Source organism: Parambassis ranga, chromosome 15, assembly GCF_900634625.1.
Source record: "Parambassis ranga chromosome 15, fParRan2.1, whole genome shotgun sequence".
Taxonomy (NCBI): Eukaryota; Metazoa; Chordata; class Actinopteri; family Ambassidae; genus Parambassis; species Parambassis ranga.
This window is the reverse complement of record NC_041035.1, coordinates 15,923,869-15,944,526: the sequence shown is the minus strand read 5'-3', so window position 1 is coordinate 15,944,526 and position 20,658 is coordinate 15,923,869. Positions and strand designations below refer to the sequence as shown.

General features: G+C 39.9%; 1 protein-coding gene across 6 annotated transcripts in view; it reads right to left on the bottom strand.

Annotated features, from left to right (window-relative positions):
• Nucleotides 1-449: 449 nt before the first annotated feature.
• The window catches only part of LOC114447828 (neurexin-1a-like), a 212,632-nt gene continuing 192,423 nt past the window's right edge, over nt 450-20,658 (bottom strand). For 3 of the 6 annotated variants that reach the window (XM_028424324.1, XM_028424320.1, XM_028424322.1), the window contains 2 exons: nt 14,017-14,104; nt 450-2,275 (listed from right to left, as the gene is read on the bottom strand). In XM_028424324.1, the coding sequence (XP_028280125.1) occupies nt 1,971-2,275; nt 14,017-14,104 (393 nt within the window). In that variant the 3' untranslated portion in view covers nt 450-1,970. The remainder of the gene's footprint in view (nt 2,276-14,016; nt 14,105-20,658) is intronic. The other 3 variants (XM_028424325.1, XM_028424321.1, XM_028424323.1) reach the window with 1 other exon arrangement.

The following is a 20,658-nucleotide window of genomic DNA, read 5'->3' as shown; positions in this document are numbered from 1 at the left end:
AATAACTACTGTCCAACATCTTTGGTCAAAGTCTGAATAATAATACGTTGTTATCAAATTATATTTCTAACAAAGGCTTATGTACTATAGCTAATGAACAACTTCTGTATGAATCTGTCTTCTCTGCATTATTATACTAGTCAAACAATTTACAGTGGAGTAGTATTGTGGGTAATGTAATATCTTGACTTTAACAAGAAATAAGAAAATGTAGGAGTCCAATACTAAATAGGTCGAGTACTCTTTAATCATATAGACAAAATGGAAATACCTGCTTGTTGCTCCAATACATCTTGTCAGTAGACTGGTTTAAGTTCACTTAGGTAATATTTTATTCATTTGATTTTTCAAAACTAGTTTTTATAATTAATTTTTTACGTGGAGTACAAGAAGAAATACATTTGAACATAAAACACTTGAGGAAATAAAAGAGGAGCAAACAAAGAGAATTTATAATCATCATTTATAGTTCATGGTCATTTTTCCTCATACTCATTCCAAGTACAGGTCTCTGGAAAGCAGAATTGACTGACAGAATGACAGAACAAACACAGAACAGTTGAAATGGAGACTTATTTGAGCTATTCTCCTCAGGGTTTTGCATCAGCCCAAGCGCACAATGGACAATCTTATAATACCACTTTGAAAAACACACACAGCAAGTTAATTTATCTTTATCATCATTGTCATCATCCATCATCATCATCATCATCATCACTCATATTCTTTTTCATCATTCTCACTCATGTAGGTCAAGAAGGAAGGAAGGCAGTGATTCTACCAGTATCCTTAGAAGAGAGCCACACAAGTTGTTATGTGCAGTTTTGGGGAACAATTAGGCTATTACTGGTCCAGGGTCAGCTATCTCAGGTTGGCATTTGTATAAAAAAAACTATATAGGAACACATGTAAAAACAGGGAGATTCAAATTATTATCCAACTTAAAAAAAAATGCAGATGTCCTCATAAAATTGTCTATGTCTAGCAACACTTAATAACACTTATGTCTTCTTTTTGTCTTTTTTTTTTTTAGTTTTTATTCCAAAATGGTTGAGGAGCAGTTATAGTTTGCATCATCTATACAACAGGCTATAAAACACCACTTTGTCACAGTCCAGAAAGCACATATAGATGTGGTTGTACTGTATATAAACATATGTACTGTAATAAGATAATTTTGCGTGCATGGCTCCCGAATGATTCACGTTTTGAAACATCCCCAGTATTCTGAGGAAACTTTCTCCTTTGAGTTCACGCGAAGGCCTCCAGATTTTCTTACTGGCACAATTGACATATTCTTTTTAAATCATAGTCTTTCAGGAGAAACTGCCATCCATTCTCAACTTCATGTTGCAGCAACCAGGTATTAGTCTCTGCCGTCCATCACCGCCTCTTTAAGCGAGTACTTTGGCTGATTCCTCTGGGATTTTTTTCTCTCTGATATTTTTTTTTTCATCCTCTTCATCCACAGTAAATGTTTGGCGTATTTATGCGTGTATTTCGTTATGCATTGTGTTATTTTCTCTTGAAAAAGTCTCAACAACACAAACACAGGCAATGTAAATGGAAAGTTTGTAATGCTGAATCTCCATTTGCAAAGTGCATCTGTGCTCCTCTGTTTACCAGAAACAAGGGAGTGTGACTGGAATATACTGGCCGAGAGGCAAGTCACAGATGGGTTAATGTGGTTTTGTTGACATGTTAGATATGTATTTTGTTTGTTTTCAACTATTCGCCAGAGACATTTTTCCATCGGTCTCTTCCTGGACAGTACTTGTGTTCTGTCTTGAGGGTTTAAAGAATGTTTTTTTTTTGTTTTATTTTGTTTTACTTTTCAGAGCATTGTCTCATAGGAAAAATGACTAAATAATGTTCATCTTTGTTATTATACTGTACACATGTAGTATGTCCTGATTTGTCTTTTTTGATAAATGTTTACATCGGTCTGGTGTAGACCAAAGTTTTGACAATCACACATAGTACTCCTTGTCCTTGTTCTTCTTGTTCTTGTTGGAGGTCTTTGCGGTGTTGACTGGTTTCTCTTTCACTACGGTGCCGTTGGATTGTGCTGAGTTGCTGATGTAGTTGCGACTCTCGTCTACGTGGTAAGAGCCTTCATCTCTGTTCCGGTACTTGTACATAGCGTAAAGCAGAATGAGGATGCACAGCGCTGCTGCTGCTACGATTCCGACCACCATCCCTGTTGTGCTGCTGGACTCTCTGAAGACCTCCGATGTGCCTGGGTAACCCTTTGGTCCAGCTCCAGTGGGATTGGCTGTAAAGGAGACAAAGATATGATTAGCACAAAAGCATTTCATCATTTTTAGTATAACCAGATTTAGCTGCATGTGCAGATCAATATGGCAACATAATGACTGAATGGTAGTACAGACGCCATGCCTCGAGGATGCTGATAAGAGTGGATGTATAGGATTCCTTCCCTGCCAAAGAAGATCATGAAGTCAGGCAATAAGTAGAGTCGAGACAACAAACCACAATGTGCATGATAAATGATGCCAAATGAAATACAATAGTAAGCATGAAAAGGCCCCAGTTCTCCATTTCTTTTGGTCTAATAAATAACCACAAGAGAGGAGTCTTTAAGCATTTAACAATCCTATTTGTCACAGCTAAAACAAAAAATAACCCTGACAATTGAATACCCAATACCCAAGTATTTTACACATGTTGACAATTATAAAATTCAAATCGACTGAAATTTAACACAGCCTCTCTGACAGTCCTCTTAAGAAATCTGAAAATGAAGTGGCTGGACATTTTTACTCTGTCTTAATTACAAGTCGAGTTCAGTGTCAGAATCTTTAGCTCCTACAGAGAATTGTTCTGCTGCTATTCTGTGAACGGTTCCTGTACATACATATATAAGTGTGGTATGAAAGTGCTGTTAGGAAGGAGAGATGTGCTAAATTCAGAAGTGACTCTGACAAGAAGACCAATGTGTTAATGATTCATAGAGAAGCGCCGTTAAGAGCTCACAGCTCATTACATGTTTTACAGCACAGTCATGAATGAACAGGCCACATTTTCCAACATCCACTATATAACCACGCAGCATGACTGTAGACTTTGAAAATAAATCTTCCAGGAAGAAACAATTCTTCAATTGACTCAGCAGATTTTGCCAAAGGCTGTCCCCACTTCTGTTCTGCGATGGTGCCATTCAATCGAGCAGAAACACGTCAGCCACCCTGATATTATTCAGTCCTCCTGGCACATCTCTCTGTGTGTTTTTGTAGAAGTCATCATTTCTGCTTAAGCCTCGCTTTGTTGCGTTTCAGAGAGCCAAACACTCAACACTAACATTTTAACATGAAAGCACTATAGTTACAGTAGATTGGGGTAGAAAAAAAAGGCATTTTCAGCTGGGCTTACATCATAGTAATGTTGACGTAAAGATGTTATGCTTCCATTTGCATTTACTGTACACTGGACAAACTAACAATAACTGCAGAAACATAAATAGCTTGAGAAGAATGGGCAGTTTTTTTAGCAAGCTTTGCTGCTCCTCATCCTTCCTATAAGACACAGATGCTCCAAGAAGTAGCACTGGAAACCTGGAAACTTTCTTACTTACTATCTTTAGTAGCAATCTTTATATTGAATATATTAGTTTTCGAGTAACAGTACAGCCTTTTAGGTCCGCATTGATTTTTCAAAGCTGTCCCGTCTTGTGGCATCACATCCCATTTTTGTTTTGTATAGATGTCTTTGGTCTGTGTTAATATTGTAGTTAGACTGTTGATTTAAAAAAAAAAAAACAACTGCAGTAACGGTAATTCCTCCAGAGTTTGTCAAAATCACACTCCAGAATGTGGATCAGTCCACCTTTTAGATCTAACAAAACTCTACAGATGGTTAATAAAACAAACAATGCCTTTCTGATCTGCTCTATTGTCATGAGCCACCCAGACTTCTGAGATTGTCTGGGGAGAAGACTGCTTATCGTCTCTAGAGTCAAAATGGAACACATCCATGTGGAACAAACTCCCTCAAAACTCAACATCTAAGTCTCAGTTCTTTTAAACCAGGACACTGAGCTTGCGTCTGCATTTTAATAAATATTTAGAACTATTTATTCATATTCCTGCATTACAATGAGTTAGACAGTCTTTCCACTGGAGACGTTATACTCTTCAGGACAAAAAATGCTAATGTGCTAACGGTATATACAATGATAGTAAGCACGGTATTCATGACAATATTATTAGAGAACAGGTTTTTATCAAGAGTTATCCATTTTTAATATTACATAAAATAGAACAGTTTGAAATTCCTTGTATATGTGCTGTCCTCCATGTTCCATTTCTATGCCCTACTTTTCAAGAGTATTTTAGTTTTAGAAAATAATTGCATTCTCCAACTTTGATATCAAAGCTTGAAAGCTTTAAAAAGACAGAAACTACACCATTGTTTCTCCTTATTATTTCAACTCTTTTATCTTGACCGGTCAGAATATTTCCACATGAGTATCTTTACTACCATGCCAGATTTCAATATCCACAGTACAACTAGAGAAGAACCGAAAGACACAGACTTTTCTAATTTGTTTGTAGGTTTTAGATGCATCCTCCACTATTTTGTGCTCTCATATAAACATTTGAATACACTGAGAGCTTGCTGCACTTGGGGATCATTCTTACCAGTGAATAGGGAAGTGATTGCACATCAGCAAACCCACTTCATATTCTGAATGCTGTCCAAGTTATATTCTCATGTCTCTGCTAGCTCTCATCGTGGTTCTCCTTCTTGTGTCTCGCTCCCCGTTGATGACTTTGGCAAGATTTGTGATTACTTTCATTCCTCTTCTCAAGCTGACAGTTTAATGTTCAGACAAACTTTGCTTTGAATGGTCCAATATTAGCAATAATGATCCAGACACACACGTCTATTTTAGGAAGATCTTGTTCATGTCAGACTAAAGGGCATAAAAAAAGCGTCAACTGTAAAGGGCAAAAGTTCTCCAAGCTGTCTGTCAGGAGAGAAGATGCTGCTGCGGCTGTTCATTGACATGTTTTCCACCGTGGTGAGACTGATCAGCGGCCCTAGTATGCTTCCAATGCCAGCAGACATTCAAGGACAAGTGGAGAGTACCACTGGGGGATTGAGTGTGACTGAGCGTTGCAACAGATTAGCTCTGCTTGTGACAAGCCCACTTATCCTTGCAGACAGGTGTGAAGAATGCTCTCGCCTTGTGGGCAAAAGCCACTGGTTGACACAGCTCGTCCTGAGCAAGCCATTGTGCAGGCATTAACGGTGAGTTACTTTCATATTTGCTATCTATCCTTTGTTCGGGGTCAAAAAGTTGAAAGTGTAGATAACATAGCAGGTTGATGGAGGATAGAGTATTCGATGTGGCAGCCCAGAGTTTTATATGAGGCTTCTGTGAGAAGAGTTCAGGAGGCAGGCAGCCTCAGCCTGCTATATCAGGAGCGAGCCATGTGATAGACGTGGCATGGCGCGCTGCTCTTCCTAGTGTGATCTAACACCTCCAGCTCTGGGCTTTGTTATTTCCTTTTGCCTGGATCTGTTGATTGGCTCCCCACAGACTGCATTTACACAGAGATTTTCAATCAACTGACCACAATTTTCTTTTATTGTGGGAAAAAGTAAAATAAGTATTGATAAGATTTCAGGCAAAATTTGAAACTTTTCCTGTAAAATCCATTTTGTCGAGACAGCTGGATAGTGACCACCTCTTCAAGGATTAACACTGCATACAGCACAATGCTGACACAACCAAGTTTTGTCTAAAATGATTAGCATTCATTACAGCTCATTAGTTCACAGTAAGTCTCAGCAGTGTCTGTCAAATAGCCACCTGATGGGATCTTCCACAGTCTACTAGACTGCCTGATCCATGCGATGATGCAGCTCATTTGTTACTCATGTGCCTGGCTGTGCACAGTGCCCTGCACCCCCTTCAAGTTGGGTTCAGGCAAAGTAATGTGCCCTACACAAGGCCTTCAAAAAAGTCTCATAAGGGCCGCAGTCAAAATGCATCTGCCTGTCTGTTCATTAGCACTCCATCACCTCAGAATGAAGGCACATAAACTGAGAAAGAAATAGCGCCTGAAACAAGTGTTTAAAATGATGGCTGCTCTTATACGCTCTACTCGAGCGTGCCCAAGGGTAAAATTAGACATGAGGTAAATGACCTTAAAGTGGCGCCTAGCTTCATGGCAACATAGCAGGGGTGCACTTTTGAAGCGACAGAGGTAAACTCAGGGGGGTTAACTTTTGAAGGATTGCAGTTGTATAAAAGCTGCCTGAACAACTTTCTCTTCTCCATCTCATCCCAGAGTGAGACTTAAATTACAGTATCACATCCAAACCATCATAAAGTCCTTGCGGTTTTATGCACAAGGACAACAGTTAATGTTTCATTTAGTCACAAATCAGATTCCCAGAGAAGAGGAAAACCATAAACAGAGGCTAAAAGCAGGCATAAAAAGAGGCTAATATGATCTTATGTATGACCTTGATACTGCATAAATGTTAGTGAAAGAAAAGACACAGTCATGGCTAAGAATTATATTCACTATATGAGAGGCAGTGAACAGTGCAAGACTGAACATTGAGATTGGTTGTGGTTCAAGGTTCTGTCTACTGCAGTGATAGCATCTTTTTTCTTAATTCAACCTGGACTCTTCAGTATGGATATATGGACTCGCCTTTCCAAGATATTAGCGTTAGTGCAATGGAACATGTCATTTAAAAGCCGGCGAAGTGCCTGATGTGTTTCCCCTTCTTTTTGCCTGACTTCTTCTTGCCACATGCTCTCAAGGAGAGAAATGGGATCAGAGATTCCACTCTGTCAGGCGGGATTTGAATAAATGGTCCTCTTCAAAGACTATTTTTCCTCATTTGTCTGGAGCGAGAAGGTTCATTTGTTTCGTAATTTGTAACAGGGTGAGGAGGTTGATGGGGGCCACGGATGAAGGAAAACACAGAGTGGAGCTGGAGGAGCAGGGGGTGGGGTGGCTTCAGGTACATGCGAGGCTTGTTGAGAGGTAATGGAGCAACCAGACCTATTTAGGATATATTGAATAGACAGGCTGGGCTTGACCTTTCATTAACCAGTGGTGCTAATGGGTCAAAAGACTTGTGTGAGAAAGACAAGGGTAATGTTTTTTTGTAAATGGATGCAACCTGACAAGACTAACACTTCCAACCACAGAATGTTTCCCAAAAATGACACAATAGACATTAAAACTACTTAGTATATTTTGGGTTAAGTCAAGAAACAGGTTTCTCTGCCTTTTTTCTCTCAAGTCCTGTACCTACCGGCATGTTTAAACTGTACTTGCTTACTGCAGAAGACCTCATTTAGCTGTATAACCACTACACTACACTGCACGTTTTAAATGCTGTGTTTATATACCAGCAAAAAGAGTTATAAAGAATGAGTTTATCTTTCATAAGAAGGCATGGGAAGATTGGCTTTCATTATCTCGGCAACCCACAACCGTTGATAAACATGAAAAGCACGTCCTGCATCTTTGAGAGCTCATGGAGGTGTGGCTTTGGGTTGCCTTCAGAGCGACCTACAGGCTTAGTTGGCATGCTCTGTGACACATTGCTGTTATTCAGCCAGATTACTGTTATACCATCTTCTTACTTTCCATATCCAGCTGTAATCACAAGCTGTCAGAGCCGTCATAGTTGAGGATCAGTCTGCAGACAGGTCAGTGTATCAACTGCAGCAGAGCCAAAACATTTATTAAATCCCTCTTCCCTCTTTAATTATCTGAGTGTCCTCGAGAAGTGGTGCAAGCCACCCTGTACTTGTGACATGCTGGCAGCATGCCTCATGACAGCATGCATGTGTGAGTCTGAAGTGGTTCTGCTCATGCTGATGGTGGATGATGAACTGAGAGCACAGAGAGCATGAAATGAAGTGAGAATTATTAAAACGTGTTTGATTTAGCCCTGTGAAAGGTACAGGGCCACTTACAGGGAAAGGGACTGTGCTTACTCAACTTGAACACCACAGGTTTAAAGTCCGTCTGTTGATTAGATTTTTAAAGTATCAAGTGTGTTCTTATGGCTGTTAAGAGTAGGGTTTCTAGCAAAATCATGCAACTAAAGGCAAAAACTCTCTTTGTTAGTCTAGTGTTTTTCCACATGGAAGCCGATCACACATAATGACCAGCATTATATGATGCTGTTTTCTGGCTTAGAAACAGTCACAGTATGTGCTCAGATCAGAGGTCTTTCATGTTGTTGCTAGACGGAAAAGTCATTAAAAATGCAGTGTTTCACAACATCTTTACATATATTTTTCTGATTAGACAACTGTGAATTATTTGGGTAATAATCCAAAACCCTTAGTTACTAATACTATTAACATAACTGACCGTTGGCTGGGCTGCTTCAGCTTTTCTTGGGTTGGCAAAGTCTTTCATGCCCTACTTACACTTATAAACAGACACATTGTGTTAGCATCAATGTCAGCACACCAAAAAGATGTGTGGCAGAAAAATAAAAATAATTGAAAATATAAATACGGTGGGATCAGTAAAGAGAAAGACTGACAGTGAGTGTGAAATCCTGTTTTCTCTCAGAGCGCACTTCATTTAAAATAGGATGTAGAAAGAAGACTTGGATGACATAATCCTTAGTGAAAGAGTGCAGAAAAACAAAACTGGCAAAATTCCATAACATTGTAAATTGGCAATGTATGGAATAATAGTGGAAAATAGCTTTGCAGCGGAGCGAAAAAAAATGATGCTCGAAGGTCAACTGTGTTATATGATTTGTCCAAGCTTTGAACACATTGTGTGGCCATCCAGCTAGTTAAACCATCTCTGCATGTGGCTGTCTGTTGGCATGCAAGGTGCATGACACTGTATTCAACAAAAGAAGAAATGAACACACACAGAGTTCCTGCTGAGTATGATTGAATAACCTATTAAATGTGGGCAGTGACCTCTTAAGCCAACATAGAGCTCTTAATGTTTCATTAATCTCACAGCTACTTTTAAAACAATAATTTACTCTAATTTTTTGTTCCTCCTGGCTGGGTGCATTCCAGTCATTGCCATAGGGTTAAAGAGGGTATTCATTTGCCGTTTGATTTATCGGTTTACTTACTTATGTATTGTCTCCCCACCCATAAATTAAATCTATTAAAACAAACGTCAAACACATTAGTAGCAGCTAATGTCACTGCAGACCGCTTGAGGATAGGGAAAGATGAGAGCATAGAGAGAAGAGGAAAGTAGAGATGATTAACCTTAACCTGCCTATAGGCAATCCACGGTGAAGGGCTATTGGAGTTGAGGAAAAAAAAGGCACTGAGAGATTATTTGTGAAATGTAGATGTATGTTCGTGCATACAAAAACTCTCATTGAGGTTGCTGGTATGACTTATGATTAATTTCTTTCTTTCCTTCTGTCTTTTCCGTACAAGTGTCATTTCATTTGACAGGCATGTTATTATAATCAAAGATGGAGGAATAGTAGAACATAAAGCTGCTATCAAAAAAAAGGATAAACAACCAGCAGATGCATACAATTTTATGTTAGGATATATCTTTCTACTTCTTGTGAAGAGATAAAAAAAACATGAGATACTGGGATCAGAGAATACAAAGTTCTGACAACTTCCTTATGTTTTCCGTTTTTTTCAATGTTTTTAACTTACATTAACACTGATATTTGAAACGGTTTCTACGTGTTTCTTCTCTGGACCATGAAGGATTAGTCATTTAAACAAATTAATAAGGAAAATATGTTTTATTAAGTGAGTTAATTTCTGGTGCAACTGGATAAAATTGTGCCTGGCTGGACATAGCCTAGCTAGCTGTTTGTAGTCTACACTTTTATGCTAGTAAGGTAAGTGTGTGAAGGGTTGTTTGTCACTTTGGGTTAACCCTGTGATAGACTGGTGATTTGTTCAGGGTGTACGCTGTCTCTTGCTCAGTGACAGCTGGGATAGGCTCCAGCCCCCTGTGACCTTGTACAGGATGAAACGGGTATAGCAAAGGAACAAATAGATGGATAGCGGGTTTGTATTTACTGTGCAGCAGTGAGCCAAGTATCAGTGTTTGGGTTTAAACTGTTCCGTTCTTTACAATCCAGTATTTGTTTTGTAATCTAAGCGATCTCAGCTTGTTACAGGGACCAGACTTTCAGCCCTTGGTACTGCTTGAAGCCATTGGCTGGAAGATGTAATTATTTTTCCAAAGAAGATTTATTCAAATGTGGTAACTACAATTCAACCAATTTGAGCAAATATGTCAGACTAGCTTTGATGAGAAAAAGCAAATTACGAGAAACAAAGGCAATTGTGTAACCTTTGATGGTTGCTACGCACCAACCTTCCATTAACAGCCTGCATGATGCCAATGAAATAAAGCAAGTAGGCAAGAGACATCCATTCCATCTAACCTCATGCAGCTCTGCAACAACCCCTTCCATTAACTTACACCATGAAAACTGTGGGTAGTATTTAAAAAAATCAGCAACAACCATGCTCTGGACAGACTTTCTGCTCGCTATTTTTACACAACTGGGCCTACATTACACTATTTTCTTGAGATGATTGGCCACCACTTCATACTGGCCTTTAACTGAGGAATCTTTTTTGAAGAAGCATAAGAAAATGCAGCACTCGTTTAAGCTAAATGTCAGAGTATATACAGTATTTAAATAACAACAGAATTGCTCTTAGAGGCATGTTAGGTCATTATGCAGAATATTTACATATCTTAGAAAGCGAGGTCATATCACATGGAACATAAAGCCCTCGGCATGCCTTAACTATTTTAACAAGCATCAAAAAGATAGGTGTATTATGTGTGCCTGTAATCACAGTCAGTTGTCGTCATGGTCAGAGCCAAGCTGCAGAGCGTATGTACACTCCCTGAACAATCCTCCTATTACAGATCAAATGTGTTGCAGCCTGTGTATTCCTCTGTGGTTTCCAGAACCAAGGGGGAGGATTCAATTTGCTGCAGTATGATCTAATCTGAGTCCTGCTGGGTGATAAGCTCTCCTGGTACCACCGGCTTTCCATGGTTTCCGGAAGTAAGTGTAATAAAGCTAGGCAATAAGTCAAGTTTACCCGATTCATGTCATTCAGTGGCTGATAGCAACTGCTGTGGGATGAGACTCCAGTGAGATACAGCATGATCTAGACCTGACCTTGGACCAGAGATGGCTTGCATAATAGTCTGTTTCAAAACTCACCTCATGGGATCACTTATGCACTAACATTACCCTACTGTATACATGTGCTATGGAGTCTGGGTGCACAGTAGACAGAGAGAGAGAGAGAGAGAAAACGAGAGGTGTGTGGCCTCTGCCTTTCCAGACAGAATAGGCTGTCAAGGTGTTGCATGAAAAATGAGATATTATTGGCATCATTAAAAGGAGTTGGCTGAACAGTAATATGAGGAAGTAGTACTTTATCAGCGACAGTGTATTCAGTTCTTTATGCACAGCAACCCCCGTCTGAGATGCGGTGAGTGCTTGGCAGAGCGTGTGAATCGTTCTGAATGTAGATATTAATCAGGATACGGTGTTAGACAGCTGCCACCCTGGGAGTCCGCAGCTCTGGTGTCAAATCCCCTTCAGTGATCACAGAAGGAGAGGGATACTCTACACTGGGAGTGCACGTCCCGGAGCATCACACAGTTCCGTGGCTGATGTTTTGGCAGATGCCCTTGTCAAAAAATATCATAATGCAAGCTGTTTGCGTGATTCAGTACACAGCCCAATCTCCTGTGTGTGTGTGTGTGTGATTTGTCAGAGGTAGCAGATGTACATTGGAAGTACCTATTGTGATGCTGCCCAATGGGAATATCACTCTAAAGTGGAGTCTGCGAGTTATAGGAAAGGAGTGAGTGTGGCAAAAGCTAATCTTGCTAGTTGAGAGGCAGAGTAACAGGAAGAGAGACAGACTAGAAAGTTGATAGGCTTTGCTTAGAGGCAGACATTAATTTAGTGGAGGTTTTATGACCACATACTGATCGATAGCACATTTAGATGGAGTAGGGTGCCTTGGGTCTGGACTTAATTGTTCTCTGTGCTTCTCATCACTTCAGAATGCATTTGAAAGTCCGTCTATTCATAGACCGATGCTAAGGGAAGACTTAATTGCACTCTATGTGTGGCAAGGTAGGAGATTAAAAGTTAGGCAGCTTTGCAGGGAACAAACAGATCTGCAGTCCCTGTTTGTCAAAATTACGGTGAGAAGCGGGGTTTTTACATGTGAAAAAATAAGTGTCTCTTGATCATGCAAAACAGTCTTTGCTTGCTTTATGAAGAGAAACGCTTGATATGCACCTCAATCAATCAATGAACTCCAAGGGATGTAAGTTACTGTGAATCATAGAACATGAGAAACAACAGGATGAACTCCCACTGCCTGCTGTAGAATTTAATTACAACAGTGGGGACCCTCTACACACCTGTAGAAATCAGCCTTCATAAATTCCTCTCTGGGTTTTACCCTGTCAGATATCATGTGCTGGAGTCATGTGGGCCTGATAATTACAGCTTGTGTATTTTTCTGTCTTTCTGAGAACTCCCCTGCCTGCATATTAACAAAAGCCATGAGCTGATGAAGACAAATAGATCCACAATAAAACACAATAATAACAGCTGCTTTAACAGAATCAAACCACTTTTTATGCAGTGGAGTTTTAGTTAAATCTTGAGAAGAGAAAGCCAGGTTATAGCTGGGCGATATCTCCGATTTGTTCACATAAAACGTAATTTACGATTTTAATTTACAAATTAATTAATTGATTTTTGATTAATTGATTATTTTTCTGCTTTCCTAAAAACAACCCATTTTGAAGATGGATTCTCCAAATGTAGGCTGTTTTTAGTGGGTGTCTCCCACTTGGATGCATGTCTCAGTTTGAGGTAAAGCTAAAATAACCAACGAAAAACCCTTGAAGTTAAAATTAGTTGATGTGTAGTTAAATTAAATGTTCAGCATACCCATAACCAGTTATGGGTAACTAGTCAAGTCTGTTTCATGGGGCAGGCTGTGGGCATTAAGTGAACAGATAGGCTGGTTAGTTGGCTAACCGGTTAGCTAACTAATGAGCCAGATCATCGTGATTGCATGCATGCACACACAAACATGCAGTCACACGGGCTATCGAGAGAGTGGGGCATTAGTGTTATTAAAGATCTTTGGAGCAGCGTAAGAATAAATAATGGAAACATTTTTGAAAGGCACACTTGTTTTTGGCTCTGCTCTGCTGCAAAACAAACCTCTTCTCTGCCGGCTTCCATGTTGTTTAAGTGCGCTCTGTCAGATACAGGTGAGGGAGATCTGAGCCCACTTTGAACTGTGGGTGTACAGCCGGGTGCGTTTGCCAGTTTTGCCAGTTTTGGTCACCTTTCTAAAAAGTTCTGAGATTGTCAACTAGCAGCATTTTGTGTGGGTGCACAAAAAAACATCTGCTCTTTTCAAGGCAGATGCATATGCTCACTTTAAACTCAAAAATTATTTGCATTACATCAGTAATCCAGACATAAAACTTACCATAGCTCTGTTCGAGGCTTTGTTCCATCATGAGAAATGGATTCTATGCAGTATTTTACTGATTTCACTATGAAGAAAATGTGAACTGAGTGAACACAGGACCCTGAAAACATACTAGACATACTCCCTCCTCAAGCAATCCAGATGACCCAGTTGGCTAAGATGCTTGCTTTACAAGACCATGAATACTGTGGTGATATGATACATTAATATATATAAAAAGTTATTATCTTTTATACATTTTACTTTATATTTTAAATTCATACAAATTCAAATACAATGGCAGCTTCCCGCTGACCTTCAAACCTGCAGTGGTTGCCAGGAAAAAACAACTCTGCCTCAGAGGTGTTCAAGCCTGAACTGAAACTACAATCTGCTCATTGACACATTGTGTGTTAGTCTTGAGTGTTTTGGTGGGGGTGGACTATGACACACAGAGACAAACTGACACACCCAGAGAGAAGTAGAATAAAAAAGAGATGACTAACCTAACCCACCTGAGCTCGGCTCACAGGGATCAATGTCCTCATCATCGCTCGGACACTCGGCTGATGCCACCAGCAAGTCGTCAGTTGTCTGAAAAAAGAGAAGCACAGTGCAGTTGTGAAGAGGGCATTAGATACTTAGCTGCATCAGTAGGGTAAGATGACTCCCACTCAAAGCCACCAACAGTGGTGCTCCTAGAGGGGGGTTATAAGGGAAGCAGGCCAGATGAGATGTGAATTCAGACAGCTACACTGTTTGGCTACTGGTTTCATCTGTCAACACGGTCACACACCGCTTGATGCTGCAGCAGCTGGTGCTCTGCTTTCCAGGCAACACCAGTCTTACAGAAATTAGATCTGATCATTGAGGAGCAGCAAAGGCTGAAGTTCATCACACAATTGTTAACTCATATGCTCAATTGGTGCTTGAACATGTGGCTTTGCATAGCCCTTCACAGGATTGTGAGGAGCCATCACAGAACACCTCTGACATTTAGAGGACAAGCAGCCATTTAAAGCTTCAAAAAAAGGGACTGGAAGACAAATGGCAGAGCAGCAGAGGTTTAAATCAATATTTTTCTTCTTTTGCTCAATATGAATCAGTATCTCTTTTACAAAATCAGCATCCAAAATAAACCCCAAATCATTATCCCAATGCCACGTTGAGTCTAATATCAAATCCGTTTTAGTTTGCTTTCAGTGCACTTCCTCACCTGCCAAACACGATACGTTTTACTGTGTTGGAAAATGGGAAAGGGCAAACAAAAGAGCAGAAAAAAGTACACTGTAAAACATTATACTGCAATGTTCTTTTATAGTCTTGCTTCAGGCCATTTGATCAGCTCTACATTAAAGGTCATTTCATTTAAGCATGGCAGGCTCTTCAGGGCCAGGTTAGATTTTACGTTATAGAGCGCTGCTAAGCAGAAAAACCTGCTGCTATATATTTAGCCTTGCACCTCTACTTATCCTTTTTTTTGTAATAATAGCTTAAATTGTGAAATGCAAGATTGACATTTATTGTAGTTATATTTTCATTCTCAGCAGTATGACATTCACAAAATAGAAAAAAACAAACAGGTGAAGAATGCATTATCTTCTAACAAAATGAAGATGGACCCCGGCTGTTATTGAGTTTGTGCTCCTATTTCTCTGATGTTTAACTGTGCATCAAAATACATCTGCAAGTTGGATTAGTATTGACTCATCTTAAAGAAATTAAAGGTGATGTCATTTTGCTTAGCATCCATTTGGCTGCACATAATGTGATTTTATTGTGACTGTAACATCGTTTTGACATTCTGAACATGGACCAACAGCATCTTTACATAATAGACCTGGAAATGATAGATCAAACCCATTAAGGGAGTTGCGGTGGAGGGCTGTTTTTGGTGCATCTGCGCCGGGCGAGGCTTGGGGAAGCCGTCCAAATGTAAATTTAATTTGCTGTGCATGAGGCTGATATACAGTGTCGGCCATCCAGATGGCAAAACCGCCGGATCCTGGAGTGCCACATCCATCACTTCAGCCTTGTGATTTGTTTTTCCTGGCGGGAGATCTTGACACTCTGCACTCACTGGCAGTGGTACGGGAATCAAGGAATCAATACTGCCCCTCTCTTCTTCTTCTTCCCACCTTACCTCTCTCATTCTCTCTCTACCTCTCAAACCCCTCTTTTCCTTTCTGTCCCCCTTCTGATTCATTTGCAAGCAAGAAGTGGAAGCAATGTTATGTGTGTGTTACTATATGTAGGTTAACTCCCTACAGAATAACCAAGTGAAGGAATGTGCCTGTTCATATTTATATATTTCTGTCTCCTTATTCTGGTCATAAAGTCTGGACCCTATATTTTGTTTATTTTACAGGAAATTATTTGATTTTACTATTAATTTTTTTCTGTGATGATAATTTGGACCTGCAGTTTCTTCCTTTTCCCAGCTTTTAACAGCTGAGGTTTGAAAATATGTGAAAAGACCATAAAATAAAGTCATGCTCATTTCACCATCCAAGGACAACTTGGAGGACATGTAAGCCACATCTAAGTCCACTTCTCTTATCAAAATATGAACCCTATGCCATATTTTGTTAAATGAATCGTGTGTGTGTGCGTACTGGATGTAAGCCTCCGAATCAACACTAAAATGAATTCACATGTTACTGGGCATCAGACTGCCATCCAGGATTAGTGTGTAGGTCAACATTTTGATGTGGTCATGACCTGGTTGAAATCCAATAACATTACCAATTCATGGTGTCCCCCTCCAATGCTTGGCTTCTTTTTTCACCCGTGACAATTCAATGTGGGTTATGTGCGGGGCTTACCATGCAATTTAACCACTGTGATGAAAACTGACAGGTAGCTTGGCTGAGATTCCACAAGAGGACATTGAAATCTCAAAAAAAAAAAATATAGCAATAATAAAAAATACTTTTTAAAGCAGCTGCCCAAAATAACACTGGATATTCATGAGACGATTTGACACAACGTGATTTTTTGAGTTAAAAGTAAAATTATTGCAGCTTTTCTTATCAAAATGGCATGTTTTTGTTGAGGTTTCCAAAAATATTGCAGCCTTTGGGAGGCTTCATTAGCTCAAGAGATTTACTGATGCACACAGCATCACCATGCCCACAGGAAAGAAGCCCCAATACATAAGCGCATAAACAAGATGTACCTGTAGTTCATTTTATGAAGGTACTTTGAAAACGCTAAAAGCAAAGGCTTGGGGGTTGCAAAGCATCATTAATCTAGCGGTAAAGTGCTGAAGCCACGGTGAACCTACAGCACAGCTCATTTATCTGCCTCTGCTCAGAACAGCAGAGAGCACACTCCTATGAGATGTACTGAGAAAACCTGGGGAGACAGTTGGGAGTATGAAATACACAAAACAAGCTGGACAAAAAAGCAATACTGTCGAGTGGAACCTGCTTCAAATATTCATATAAAATGTATGAAAATGTTAATATTCTAAGTGCAGTGCCATTTCCGCTGCTTTAGCTTCTGCTGGAGTTTTATAACACAACAAAACGTATATCTTACTAAACTGTTTAGAGAAGTAAAGCTATCGACTGACCTTGGCTCATGCACTGATTGAACCATCAAAAAGAATGGACTAGGAAATTCCAACCTGACTCATCCGAAGGCGCCCCGGTGCTTTCCTTAGCACTGTCATGCTGGTTTTCGATCTCTGAGGATTGATAATGGTCCCCCTTAATGAGATGTCCAGGCCAAGCTGTGTTCTGCATGTGCTCACTAAAGCTTGGTCAGCAGTCTCATTCGGCTGGACACCAGGTTATCTACAACCCCACAAGCACTTATCTGTTCTCGCAGTGTCCAATGCCACCTGCTTATAACTTCCATATGGAGGTGAGGTGGCTTTTCTATATTGCACTACATTTGTACACTTCCTCCCTGAATGCATGTTTTCCCCTCTTAATCTTGGCCTGTGCAGGGAGTAGGAGGGAGGCGGGGGGAAGATGGGGGAGGGCTGCTCTTCAGGGAGAATGCTGTGCGCTGCTGCCCGGGTGCTCGAGAGCAAGAGACACCTTCCCTGTGATAACCTGTCGGCATGTCTCTATGGAGAGCCGTGGGTTTTCACATTGTTTTCTCTCTGGTCTAATTTGATGAATGCTCTCTGGCACACAACATGTCTCTTTGGAGACGAGCTGAAAGTCAGGAGGACACTGAAGGCATCTGAAGGGTTTATCCGAAGCATGCCTCTGCTGTCCTGGTAATGTATTCCACTGAGGATGCTTGCTGTTTTCTTTTGCCTTTCTGCTTTTCTGTTTTTTTTTCCCCTAGTAAGCCCTCTTTTTTCCAATATAAGCTCTTATTTTGCAAAACTTATATTGCTGATCAGTGATAATAATAAAATTGATACTTGTTACTTCATTTAAAATCTGCTGCTCATTAAGATCTGGTGTAAATCTTAATACTTTTTCAGAATGCCAGAAAACTGTGCTATTATCAGCCAGAAAATAAATTTCGGGTTTGGCTCAGCTACACACAATTAGCACACATTGGAAAATATTACTGATTGTAACTGCGCACAGACCTACAGGTTTTGCTCCATAACTGGCAATTATCTCCGTCTGACTGCTTTCCTTCATAGTGCATACCATGCACAGTATGCTTCCCATTGAACAACTGTTTTCCATGTGCTCACAATATTCTCAGACATGGAAGAAATGACTGAAAGCAGAAATAGACTGCGTGGAAATCCAAGGACTATGTCTTCTATTTCTTACATGTGAGATGCTTTCTGGCTTATTTATTTTATGCATGTAGCACATTATTAATTTGTTAGTTCTGAATCCATTTTTTATTCACTCTATATTTATAGGTATATAGAACATTTATGTTTCAGTACAGTGGAGTGTGCTGTATGCTGAAGAACAGATTATTGCTAATGTAAACCAAGTATCTACTAAAAATTAGTCCATGTAATTATGTTTTAAAGGAACATTCTGACTATCTTTCATAGGTATCGTTGTATTAAATTAGATACAACGATTAAATTAAAACAGTTTCATTTTTAGTTTAGGTTACAGAATTTTAGACTGATACATATTTGTTCATACTGGACCTAAATCAAAACTCCATTTGAAGTCAGCACAACAGCTAAAAAAAATGACCTGTCTCTAACTGCTACCAACCTTAAAAGCCGAGGTATCAGGAGTCTCTATATGTTCCTGCTCAGAACATGTGTCATTATTTTTCCTGCTGGCACTGATTTACAGTGATGGTGGCCTGCTAGGGTCCACATCTGACCAAAGATTCAGTGAGCACAGACTAATTGGGAGAAAGTTGTTGTCCTAAGCTTCAGTCTTGCAGCAACACATCATTAGTGAGCCAGTAAAAGAGGGAGAGGGAGGTCGTGGGACAGCAGATAGAAAAGGACTCATGGTTAGACACGGGATGAAGAATACCTTCTTATTCTTACACCAAACTCGACACACCTAAAAACACTGTTAGACAAAACTGCAGTCCATAACAAGGAAATGGTGGCTAGTACTCTTTATGATCCCGGCACAAACTCTCTATTTATCCATGGCAGCTATCACACTGCAGCAGCAGCTCTTATCAGAACGCCTGATGACATCCAAGTATCTAACTTAGCACCCTGGAACTAGGTCGATGTTGATGAATAATTTAGTCCCAGATGCTCAATAGATTCCAACTGAATAATGAAGGCGTGTGGGCCTCTCAGACTGTGAGTTCAGCTCAGTGTATTGCCTGGCCTTCGCCCACTCTCTTCCTACTGCTGGCCTGCCAAGCTGTCAACATCATGGACTCACACACATATACACACTTGCAAAGCTAAAAGACAATGGAATGGCATTATCTCTATCACAGCTAGCTGTGCGCCAAAATACGGGCGGATTTTTATACAGAACGTGTATAACGTATTCATCATATTCATAATAACTTCGATCCTCTTTCAGCTCTCTCTTTAACAGTTAGTTAAGAATGGGCTTCATAGTGACACAACAGATGCTACTCAGAAAAGAGTAATGAACAATGGAGAAAAACCAGCTGGGTAGAAAAGGACCTATTTCCTACTGTGTGAGGAGGATTTACACCAGAATTCAGATTTTATGTAGCCCCGAAACAGACATTAAAGCTTCAGTCAGTAAATAAACTAAACAGATGTGCAAAGGAGGAATAAACAAGTCAATTTGCATGATTCATTTACACTTATATCTATCTGTTCATATACAAACAATCTCTTATATGACATAAATAATGACATAAATGTATTTTTGCAATTAACAGCAGATAAGCAACACATTGGTGATCTCACATCATCACACAATTTTGAACATTAATAATGGAAGGAAAACACAAAAACCTAAAAAACTCATTTTTGTGGTCAGTAATTACCACACATATATTATTCTTCATGACCTGGCCACTGACACTCTGTAGGTAGTGTGGTCTCGAGAGAATGACTGGGAAAGAAGCAATGTGACATTTCTCAGAGCCACTTATCTATGCATAATTGTTATATGTTTTTTTAATGTTTTTACTGCTTCTGTATGCCATAATGTAAAACTAGCTTTGCTTTGGTGGACAGCTGTTTTCATTTGCTTGGTTATGAGACACCATCCCTTTTGGGAGAAAGGGCTTTGCTTTATTTAAAAGCGAAGCAGCTGTTGCTGCAACTGGACTCCTTAGGCTGAGTATCAGAGTGTCATTAAAAAAAGAATGGTCGGAGGCTCTGTATCTCCTCCCTTGGTACCCACATGTTCCTGTCTTGCCATACATCTTCCTCTAGGCTTAAGTCACTGCACCCCAGACAGTCTAACAAGGTGCTTGGAGGCAGCTTCACACACCTGGTACAGCCACAGAATGCAGTGTGGAAGTGTGCATGTAGAGTTTTCTTGAAAGAGCCCAGACAAATGGTGCAGGTAATGTAACAGAGTTGATAAATTTTTCATGGTGGATGGAAAGTCAAGAGAATGAATAGATTTAGCTTCCAATAAAACAATAGGACTAGGGAATGAGTGAGTAGTGACAGGTCAATTGTGAGCTTAGTGCAATGGCCCAGAAAAGCTTCTGCTGTGTAAAATGAAAGGCTGTATTTAAGGGAGTGGTACAAAGGGACAGGAAGGGGCTAATGTGGGAGTGTAAAGGTGCACTGC